This window comes from Dendrobates tinctorius, unplaced genomic scaffold (assembly GCF_039654945.1).
Source record: "Dendrobates tinctorius isolate UK_male_01 unplaced genomic scaffold, ASM3965494v1 ptg000069l, whole genome shotgun sequence".
NCBI classification, from domain to species: domain Eukaryota; kingdom Metazoa; phylum Chordata; class Amphibia; order Anura; family Dendrobatidae; genus Dendrobates; species Dendrobates tinctorius.
The window spans coordinates 28,938,246-28,950,498 of NW_027361737.1; the positions used below are offsets into that span (position 1 = coordinate 28,938,246).

A 12,253-nucleotide genomic window follows, 5' to 3' on the forward strand; every position below is an offset into this window, starting at 1 on the left:
TTATGAGTCTGAATTGTACGAATAGACAGGGTTTTTCTGTCCTGAAATTTGCCATTATAGAATACATAGCCTAGTATATGGCAATCATTATCTGCTATTTCCAAAATACATTTTGCTTTGCACCAGAAAATGTGATCGTTTGACAGCTGCATATTAATTATATTTCCTCTATAATTGTCAGTCTTTCCCAGATTAACATAAGTTTCAAAAATAGCATTTTGAGACATAACTGAAATAAAAATAAAGCCTGATCCTCAATATGGAAGCATTCCAGCTATGTGTGACTTATTAGGCTGTGTGAAGTTGTTTCAATGCAATGAGTATTTTATCAGCTGGAGATGAACACTTCAGGATTACAGCTCATGTGCCTCCTGGTCCAACTCCACCCCCAGCACTGATTAGCAGCTCACTGTCAATATACAATATACACAGAAAGCTGTCATGTGGGCAGGGATAGATTTCTGAGCTCTGCTACTGTTAGGAACGGCGGAATGCACTAAATAAAAATAAATATTAAAGTGCGTTCGCCGCTCGGGGTCCACCGTGCAGTAGGTGTTACACCGCTGCTAGGTAATGGCAGATGCACAATATGGCGGTATATCGCACACGGGTTGAACGTCACCCGGTGTGCACTGGGCGTACTCTATTAGCTTCACAGAGACGCCTTAAACATAAACATAAGTACTGAGCCTGTTGGACTCACAGGTCTCAGAGAAGTCCACGCACGGTATATGGTCACAGGAGCTAAGCCCAAGGCAGAGGTACAGAGTCCGTCTAGACCTACCGTGCGTGCGGCGTCGCTATCGCGGATGCCCACAGGTGCTGCAGACTGCAGCGTGGCGACTGACACAGCCGCTATGTGACAGTGCCCAGGAGGGGCGCACTGTTGGACGCTAGTTAGGTGATGATATGCACTGTGGTCTGTAGCGTGTCACTGACTGTCGGTGACTCTATGACTAAGTCCCTATCCACACACGTAATATCAGAGGGAGGGGAGTCTTACTGAGTAATTCGCAGGTTCATGCTTTCGTCATCATTCACACAGTAGCAACTAGAGACTATACTAGCGCATGGCCGAATGGTCATGTGCGCTTTTTATAGCCGGGACCTTCCGGAAGCTTCCAGATCTCCGAGATGGACCAATGAGATCTTGAGCAGGACCTGAGCACATGACTCTCGATCTCAAATGTGCGATCGTCTCGTGAGCATGCCCAGTAGGAGAACAGAGGGACTTAGTCTCTGGAGCGGTCTGCTGCAAAGCAATCTCCTCTGCGGTAGATAGACAGCAGGAGACCGCAGAATGTAAGGCTCTGGATTCCTGCAGAGCAGATGCAGAAATCTGACGCTAACAGCTACATCTAAAATCTCTGATTGTGTCACGACTTCTGCACCCAATAAAAAAAGCGAAACATAGTTGGAATCAGGGTCTCTTTTCCTACATTTTGCTGCTCTCAAATGAGGTAGCATAAACCTGTAAAAAGATTCCATTTAAAGAAATTGTACCACCAGAAGCGGCACATGTATAAAACTTATTACCCCCAAATATAAATCAGTTTAAATACATCAACAAAAGTGTAAAAAAGTTAACATTCTTTATATGTCCTATATCTTGAATTGAAATGATTAGAATTGGGTCGGAACTTCCTGGATAGTTTGATTTTATGCTTGGTCAGTGGCTATTTAACAATATATGCAGTTAAAAGCAACTCTCGCTAGATTTGGCTTTGACGAGAAGTTTCTATCAACAGTCTTCGCCTTGTAATCGGGTCCTAGTGCCAGGATTTATGCAAACAATTTCCTCTCCGACCCGTTCGACATTACCAATGGCACGAGACAGGGGTGCCCCCTGTCCCCCCTTCTATTTGTGCTTGCCATAGAGCCCCTAGCCAAAAAAATAAGAATAAACAATGATATTAAAGGCTTTGAACTGCCATCACGAAATTTTAAAATTGGATTATTCGCAGATGATCTATTCCTCACACTACTGGATCCTGCAAACTCCATTAAAGCCCTTTCAGTTGAACTAGAAAAATTCTCTAGAGCATCCTATTTTAAGATAAACCCAAACAAATCAAAATTTATAACTCTAAACATGAAACAATCTGAAATTAACAAAATAAAGGCCCAAACCCAGTTCATTTGGGAGGAGAAGGAGATTGTCTATCTAAGGATTAGAATAGCAGGATCAATCCAAGCCACAGTTAGGGCCAATTTAGACAGCATTATAAAGACTATTACAGGTAATCTATTCTTTTTGGCTCAGCTAGAAACTTCCATTTTTGGGAAGATTCTGGCAGTCAAAACTTTTATCCTTCCCAAAATTTCATACATATTTAGGACTTTGCCAGTTAGCTTTCCGCGCCAAACCATTGATAAAGCTCAAGAGCTCATCCGACTATTTATTTGGAAAGGTAAAAAAGCAAGAATATCTGCAGACTTGATGTACAAAAATAAAAAACATGGGGGCGCAGGACTGCCCAACATATACGCTTATTATCAGGCCTCACTCATTAAACAGAGCTGGCACTGGTTTACTGAAAACATGACACATCCAGCTTGGTATGGCCTGGAGAGAGATGCTAGTGATAGAGGTTCATTGCAAAAGCTTTTCTTTAACTTCCTTCTGCAAAAGCACAATGCGAACTCATCTCATCCTATATTCCGGCCGATAATCTCAACCTGGAGGGATCTCATTAAGCCGACTAAAAATATCAAAAAAGCAGAGCAAATCTTAAAGTTGCCTCTTTCTTCATTGGCACTGATGGATGATCTCCCGATACCGGAGGTTTGGGGGAAATCTGGAATTAAAAGGGTGGGGGATGTTTTTAGTGGAGTGGAGTTCCTGAAATTCGGTGAGATCAGGGTTAAATATAATTTACCGTCATCTGAGCTAGTCTTTTACACCATGTTGAAAGACAGAATTTGGAAATTCATAAAAGGGAAGACTTTGAATTATGAAATGCTAACTTCACTGTTGTGCAACCTTAAAAATAAAAACCTCTGGAGTCTGCGTAATTTGTATAGATCTGTCGTCAAAGACCTAACGAGCCACAAAAACATATACATGAAGAGATGGGAGTCCGATTTTGGTGCTGATATCCGTCTCGAGAACTGGAACGATGCCATCAAAAACACTTACAATTCCAACATATCAATGGGTCTTCATGAGAGTTATTTCAAATTGTTAAATAGATGGTACTATACCCAGACAAGGTTATCGTATTTTAACACAGAGCTATCTTCCTTGTGCTGGAGAGATTGTGGACATCAAGGGAACCTCTACCATATTTTCTGGGGTTGTTCAAAAATCAAAAACCTCTGGCTTCAAGTCACACAGCACATTAACCTCATTGCTAAGGACTTCACAATTACACCCGAAAGTGCACTTCTTTCATTAGACATGGAACAATTTGATGATTCGGTAAGACACATTATCATACACATCCTCTTAGTGACCAAGACCATGTTAGCACAAAGGTGGAAGAAAGCAGAGGTTCCCAAGTTTTCAGACATACTTGACAAGATAGGCCAACACAGCGATTTAGAACTCAGATTTGCGATTAACAACAATCACATTCACAAATACTCAAAAAAATGGAAGACCTGGAACAACAAATTTCATATCAAATAGACTTAACAAGAGGCACTATATTTTGAATTTAAAACTGGGCACTTTAGTACTGGGATGCTGTATCTCCTTCCAAGAATGTTACCCCATAATAAGGATTGTCGATTTTTTTTTTTCTTTTATGTTGTTATTCGATATATGTTACTCTATGCCTATTTGTGGGTTTTCTAGTTTTTAAATTTTTTTTCCGTACCTGTACAAGGTTGTTTATTCCCCACTCCCTTCCCTCCCTTCCTACCTTCCTTTCCCTACCCTGTTTATTTCTAAAAAAACAATAAAATTATTTGAAAACAATATATGTGGTTAATATTGAGAAAATTGATGACAGATTTGTTTTTAATGAATGGGTCATTTTTTTAATCATGATCTTTATTTTAAAAAAAATTAGTAAGTTTACAATTTTTACACTGGCCACTGGGACTTTTCTAGATTCATACTTCCTGTCTTTTCAGGAACAGTTTTCAGCAGGCTCACATCAATCTCAGTAGGCTATGTCGCAGCTGACCCTGCTCATGCTGCCTTCACAATTACTTTTAACATGCTTATTAGATGATTTAACCCCTTTCCGATGTTGGGCGTAATGGTACACCCACGTCGGAATCCCTCCCTTTGATGTGGGCTCCGACGCTGACAGCTGATATGTATAGCTGACATGTGCCTCTAACAGCCACAGGTGAATCGCGATCCACCCGCGGCTGTTAACTAGTAAAATGCCGCTGTCAATCTCTGACAGCAGCATAACTCGCGCTTCCCTATAAGCGCGCCAGAAGTCCCGCCCATCGGTTACCCCGTCACATGATTGCAGGTCACCAATGGGTGGACATGACAACTCTATGACCTCTATGGTTGTCATAGCCAGATTGTTATGAGTGCCACTCAGTGGTAGGTGCTCATAACAAGTGAGTATTTGTGCTACACACAGGCGATCTGATCATCGCCTGTATGTAGCAGAGGAGATCAGACAACTGCAGCTTCTAGTCTCCCATGGAGACTACAGAAGCATGCAAAACTTAGGAAAAAAAATATTTAAAAAATTGAAAAAAATATAAAAGTTCAAATCACCCATTTCACCCCATTCAAAATAAAGCAATAAAAAAATCAGATATACACATATTTGGTAACAGAATTGCCCATTCTATCAATTTTAAAAAATAATTAACCCGGCCGCGAAACGGTGTAACGAGAAAAAAAAGATCAAAACATCAGAATTATGTTTTTTTGGTAACCGCTACATTGCAATAAAATGCAATAACGGGCGATCAAAAGCACGTATCTACACCAAAATGGTATCAATAAAAATGTCAGTTCGGCGCGCAAAAAAATAAACCCTCACCCAACCCCAGATCACAAAAAATGGAGATGCCACAGGTAAAATGGCGCTATTATTTTTTGTTTTACCAAAGTTTGGATTTTGATTTTACCACTTAGATAAAAAAAACCTAGACATGTTTGTTGTCTATGAACTCCTAATGACCTGGAGAATTATAAAGGCAGGTAATTTTTGTATTTAGTGAACATGGTAAAAAAAAACAAAAACAAAAAACAACTGTGGAAATGCGCTTTTTTTTGCAATTTCACCGCACTTGAATTTTTTTTTATTGTTTTCCAGTACGCGATATGTTAAACCCAATGGTGTCATTCAAAAGTACAACTCGTCCCGCAAAAAACAAGCCCTTATGTGGCCATATTGACCAAAAAATAAAAAAGTTATGGCTCTGGGAAAAAGGGGAGCAAAAGACGAAAACGCAAAAGCAAAAATACCTCTGGTCTTAAGGGGTTAAAGGGAACCTGTCACCAGAAAAAACACTATTAACCTGCAGATATGGGTTTAATCTGCAGGTTAATAGCGTTACTACCCTGCTCGGTGCCTGCACTTAGCCGAATGCTGTGGGGAGAAAATTATTTCATTCCCAGTGGCAGTGTTCTGGTTTCATTTACAGGGGCAGTGCTGGTGCAGGTTCAGTCACCGCTCTTAGTATAGAGAGCAGCGGCTGTAACCGCGCCCCCGGCCCTGACTGACACTCTCTCTGCATTGGGTTTCAGCTGTCAGTCAGTGCGGTGGTGGAGTTACAGCCGTTGCTCTCTATACTCAGAGCGGTGACTGAACTTGCGCCGCACCAGTGACTGAAAGCGGAACACTGCCGGGGGAATAAAGTTCATTTTCTCCCTGCAGCATTAGGCTACATGCAGGTGCTGAGCAGGTTAGTAACGTTATTAACCTGCAGATTAACCCCATATCTGCAGGTTAATAGTATTTTTCTGGTGACAGTTTCTATTTAAGACAAATGAGTTACTCTATTGCTGCTAATGTACTGGTGGACTTCCTGAATGAACTGGGAATTAGAGTCTAAATAGACGATGTGAAAATTACAATAATTCTATTTCTTATGTTAAAGATTGTGTCTTGGAAAAGAAAAACACTGCCAAAATATGTTAAAAAAATACATTTAAAACACAAAAATATGATTTAAACAATTTGCAATTTTGTGATGACCCATTCCTTTTAAAACAGATACAGTGATACAATAAAACTATACATGCACAATACTTCGCATATAAAATAAAACAAACATATGAGCAATTAATCAAGTGTTAAATATCATGGGTAAATTCTTCAGAATGATAAGTTATTGGGAGCGATTCTCTCACCTTGGATTGCAGACGTATGTGCGAGAATCATGAATTTGAGCTCAAAGGTCAAGGCTTCAATGTTATGAGCCAGCGTTCTCCTCACCAACGTCTGGTAACTGTCCTCCATCTTCCTGGTGCAACATGTTGGGGCCTTTGGTTCACAGATCTGGAGGTCGGATTCTGTCAAATACATCAAGGACAAAAGAAACCAGAATCACAAATAATTCTGCGAGTCATTCTAAAAGCCACAAAGATCGTCACCATGACAAGACCATATCTTACGGGGCAAAATATTTCCTACTGTATGTGTTCTGGGTGCAAAACACTCAAAAATCACCTTCATCTTTTTCCTAAGTAAATCCATTAAAATAACATTTTTTGTAAAGACATTTAGAACAATAACTTGTTGAGCAATATGCAATTTCTGAAGCCTTGTGAAGTCTTCAGTCTTCATGTAGTCACAAGATAAAACCATGTGATCCCCATCATGGTAGTCCCACTTAGGCTTCAGTAAACATACAGCCAACTATACTGGACCATGGACATGGCAAAGCCATGAGCACAGACCATTTATAGCAGGACACAAGTTCCTATAGGCACATATTACAGACATCATGTACATCCGCAAGGCACGGTGCTCTACAATACTTCTGTAGTATCACAGTTCTTGAAAAATGCCAACAATTTTTATTCTCACAGATTGAGAATTTTACAAGCTGGAAGTACTTGGAGATCTAGCACGGACCCATAGTACAGCATAGAGCAGAAAGACAACAGTGTAAGGTGAAGCTCACGAAGATTGGTACAATGTACTGATTGTACAAGTTGTGGCAGGTTAAATGGTGAATCAATCACACAATAAAATAACACATCCCCGTCCCAATTTTTCTATCCGCCCATTGACCCTGATCAGGACATTTTAAGCATAAGTGGGTTGCCCGCCAGGGCCGTGGGGTACTCGGTACCGGTATTTCAGAGGGAAGTGTCACGGTAGCGGTGACCCGGTCTGTGGCCCTGGGCATCCATGTAAAAGGGGTAGAGTGATGGGGATAAAGTCATTAAGATGATTCATGACGCCACCTGTGGTTTCTGGTCAGTTTGACCAGCGCGGCAGGGTTGCTTCTCTGGGACAGATGGTGTGGTGCAGCAATGATGTTGTAGCCCTCCACAGGTAGGGCTGTAGTCCCTGGGCAGAGTAGATGGGGTTGGCAAATGAGGAGATAGTGAGAAGTAGGTGGTACAGTGTTAGGCACAGAGATGTAGGAGTGCTGAGTGGGTTGGTGCAAGAAGAGGGAAATGAGACAGGTGAATGCAGTTCCAGTTCTTTTACTCACGTTCTTGGCACAGACAGGTGCCCACTTCAATGCTGAAGTCTCCAGATCAGGGGCTCAGCCAACTCCCAGGCAGATGGAATTAACCTTTCCAGCTCTCCCCTTCGTATGCCTGTTCTGAACGTCTCCACACTAGCGCTTATACTAAGGTACTTGTAGTTGTGTGCTAAACCCAAGTTCCTCCTTCTTGATGTTACTCAGAGCTCTACTTGTACGGCATACAGCTGTAGCCTGCTTCGGGGACTCCTTGCTATCATGTCCCGGCTCACTCACGTTGCTGTTGTGCCCCCAAGTCTTGGGTGGGAATAAAGTGGTGACAACTTCTATTCCTCCGGTGTCTGCTGCAGGACCATCAGTATCCATACAACCTCGGGGACCAGACCCCGGCCATGCTCTTAGAACTTGAGGAAGGGCTCCGCTCCGACCCTAGTCTTTAGTTCTCTTCTTCCCCTTACGTTCCGCACTAATCTTTCTTCCTTCTGGAGAATCAGGCTTTCTATTTCTCTTTCCCGTGCCAGCAGCTTCAGGTCACTGAAGTCTGCTGCAGCACCTCCTTCATCCCTCTCTCGGGATCTTCTCTCACAGACTGACCTTTTCCTAATATTCTTCCGCTCTCTTGTGCAGTCTAAGCTCCATGCACCTTCCAGCACTCTTCGTGTTCCAAGCAGGGAGCCACCAAGGTTGCTCTGCTGCACTACTGGTGTGCGTGTGGGATGTGAGTGTTGGAGTGTGGTCAGGTGTCTCCACCTTACCTGGATAGTGGGGTACCACACCTCAGGAGGAGGTGCAGTACCTCTGTGGTGACTGAGCTCCTCAGGGGCGCCACATAAGAAAGAGCACTCCAGCCCTAAATGACCTCGCCAGTCCAAGTATTAAACAATTGGCCATTCATTTAAACATAACACAACAGGTTTTCTGCAGAGAAAATGTCTGGCCCGATGTGGCTCCCACTGGCAAAAATAGTTGATCACCGGAGCTTAGGCTCCATTCACATTTGCATTGGAGGTTTAGTTTGGAGTCTTTGTTGCAGGTTCTACCATATTTGAAGGTAAAGAGTGCAGCAAACTGTGCTACTGCTTCCAGTAGAGTAACAAGTACCACGATGGAAACTGATAGACCAGAAAATAAACTGATAGACCAGAAAATACCAAAGCAGATATGTGAACATAGCTTTCAAGACACCAAACCTGCTGCAATAACAACCCACTCTCCCACTCTCTTTGAGTGACAGACCTCTCCCTGTGTGCATATAGTGGGAGAGATCTGTAAAGCACTGGTAGCGGAAGGGGAGATGCCGCCGGGGGGCCCCTTTTCGACTACATCTCCCGTGCAGCTTGGTAGCCGATGGCTTTTAACATCTTTTTGACATACGACGTAGGTCAGAATCGGGTGTATGAAGCAGGCTCACACAGTGAGCCCACCCCATACTCAACGGGTGATCGCTGTGTAGCTAACAATCGCGGGTGGATTGTTAAGCTGTTAAATGCCACTGTCAATCTCTGACAGCATTTAACTAGCGCTGACGGGCGCAAGTGTCTTTACTTCTGCCTATTGATACACCCTTGACGCGATCACGGGTTCGCTGATGGGTTATCATGACAGCCGGGGAGCCTGTGATTTCTGCTATATACAGCGATGCTGAGGCATCACTACATATAGCACAAGTGATCGGATGATCACCTCTTCAAGACCCCTGAGGGGGCTAACAAATGAAAAGATGTTTTAGAAAATCTGGGGAAAAAAAGTTCAAATCACCACCCTTTTTTCAAGTGAAATTAAAGATACTAAAAAAAATTAAAAAAACATATTTGGTATCGCCAAGTTCAAAAAAGTCTGATCTATCAAAATATTAAAACAATTTGCCAGATCATTAGACACCATAAACAAAAAAAAATTGAAGAACACCAAAAGTACGTGTTTTTTTGTCACCACAATTCCAGAAAAAAAGTGATAAGATACGATCAAAAAGTCACATCTATCTCAAAATGGTATTAATAAAAACATCCTATCGCCATGCAAAAAAAAAAAGTTATCATATAGCTCCGTTGGACGAAAAATAAAATGTTACGGATCTCAGAAAATGATCTCAGACACAACTCCAACATTTTTTTTTGCAAACTTTAGGGTTTTTTTTTCACCACTAAAATAATTAAAAAAAAACGGACATTTTGGCATTGTCGTAATCATAGTGATGAGGAGAATCATATGGCATGGTCAATGCTAGCACAAAATGTACACCATAAAAATAATTCCCAAAATATAGTGTCAGAATTTTTTTTTAACACTATTTCACCGCACTTGGAATTTTTTTTCCATGTTCGAGTAGAAATGTCCGTGTTGAAATGGTGTCATTCAAAAGTACAACTCATCCCGCAAAAACAAAACACCCTCATATGTCTATGCGGACAGAAAAATAGAAGAGTAATGGCTCTGGGAAGAAGGGGAGGAAAAAATGCGTTTTTTTCTGAAATGCTGCAGCATTTCATAGCTAACATTCACGACTGAAATCATACAGTCAGTGTCAGATACATGCTGCCCATGTGTCAGCTGTGACATTCCCTTTATAATACTGAGCTCTGTATAACCCCGTCCACACCACTGATTGGCAGCTCTCTGTGTATACTGTGCTTAGGCAGAAAGCAGCAAATCAGTGGTGGGGGTGGTTTTATACAAAGCTCATTAATGCAGAGAATGACATGGTAGCAGGTTTACTAGTTCTCTATTGATAATCTCCTGGTGATAAAATAGATATATTATAAAAAACTATAGATAGTTTATAAAAACTACACTAAGCAGCCCAGTAAGTGAAACATCACTGGAATCAGCACATTCGCCTATATATTATGCCTCTCTCAGTTTAGGTGGCAAAAACCTAGTAACAGATTCCCTTTAAGTAATTTGGGACATGTAGACTATGAGCCCTCGCGGGCAGGGTCCTCTCTCCTCCTGCACCAGTCAGTGACTCGTTTTGTTCAAGATTATTTTAGATGTTTTTTATATATATATATATATATCCGTTTTCACATGTAAAGTGCCATGAAACAAATGGCGATATAATTATAAACGTTTTTAAGATTTTTATATTCCGATTTATCAAGAATTGTCTGACCTCTTTTGAGGTACATACTGAATGACCTAGTATTTTCACTATTTGATGGGGGGAAAAAAAAGAAAAATAGGCAATTTACAACACAGCTGAAAACAGCTGCAAATACTAAAAGGCATGACATCATTATAAGATAATAAATGACCAATAATATGGGCCAATTTTTGCTGTGAACATACATAGTCATTGAAGTTGAGAAACAATTCTAACTATTCTAATGGAAAGTTGGCTAGAGGACTTTGTATAAGAAATTCTTGTCATTGTGAAAGACCACAGCACATGATATACTTTAGATAACTATTTTCGCCTTCCCATCCCAAAAGGGGGATTATTCTGGCTATGTATAGAGCAATCAGTCTAGAAATGGATTTGTTAAATATAGGATTGTGTGCGGAATGTACAGTACTTGGTAGGGTTATTCTGTGCCGTGGATTCCTAGTCCTGACCCACAGGCCTGAGTTCGTGTCTTCTATACCTTTCATTTAGAAGGTAGTTTTGATTTTGAGCCATTATTTGACTATATAATCACTACTGTACCATGATCATTACATTTTGGGAGATGAGATCAAGAAACAGTATTGTTCTCATGCAGAAATGTAGATTTCCATATCCATATCATTATCAGTAATACTGATTAACCCTCATCTCGGAAACATTCTCAGAAGGTTAATGTCTGGGACCAACTTGTGTTTATTTTCAGACTGGAGCCAGAAAAGTGACACCGGAGCGACAGCGTCTGTGACATGCAGGACACATGGAAGATCAAGAGCTGTGTCCTCCAGTGACTGACAAAACTAAATGATTCTGACACGATTCAACAGAAGCACACAGAAAAATAGTGAAAAACATCAAATATATTACGTGATTTAGGCTGGAGCTACACGATGACTTTGGCCACAAAACTCATCATTTGGCCAAAGATCACACTATGCCATTACACCACGATAAAAGCCACTGTGGTTGTATTATGGCCAAGTAAGTTGCCACAACTATGATATGCTAGATGTAAAAAGTTCACCAGATTCCATGTGACTCGTGTGTTGCACATTACGACCTACTGGTCGAAACACAACCACTCGACTTTCAAAATAATGTGATGTAGCATCAATATAGGGTTATCTTTAGCCAGATGATGTGTCACAAAGTCACTGCAGCCTAGCCTCATGGCCAGCACCACCGTCACCTATCCTGTAAGGCTTAAAGGGATCCTGTCACCAGGCTTGGTTGATACAAGTTGCGGCCACCACCTTTCGGGGCTGATATACAGCATTCTATAATGCTGTATATCTGCCCCCAACCCAACCTAGAAGAACTGAAAAATAACTTTTATTATACTCACCTATGGGGCTGTACGGTCCGAGGGGTGTTGTTCTCCTTGGTCCATGTCTCCCAACTTCTTATGATCGACGTCCTCCTGCTTGGTTCCTGTGGATGACGAGTCCCTGCATCATCCACACAGTCTCCCTGGAATTATGCTCCTGCGCATGCGTACTTCTCTGCCCTGTTGAGGGCAGAGCAAAGTCCTGCAGTGAGCCAAGAAGGAGGACGGCGATCTTA

General features: G+C 41.6%; 1 protein-coding gene across 3 annotated transcripts in view; it reads right to left on the reverse strand.

The window, feature by feature from the left end:
• LOC141095321 (glypican-5-like) overlaps positions 1-12,253 on the reverse strand; it is a 442,719-nt gene that overhangs the window by 403,154 nt on the left and 27,312 nt on the right. For all 3 annotated transcript variants that reach the window (XM_073581289.1, XM_073581288.1, XM_073581290.1), the window contains exon 2: positions 6,278-6,439. In XM_073581289.1, the coding sequence (XP_073437390.1) occupies positions 6,278-6,439 (162 nt within the window). The remainder of the gene's footprint in view (positions 1-6,277; positions 6,440-12,253) is intronic.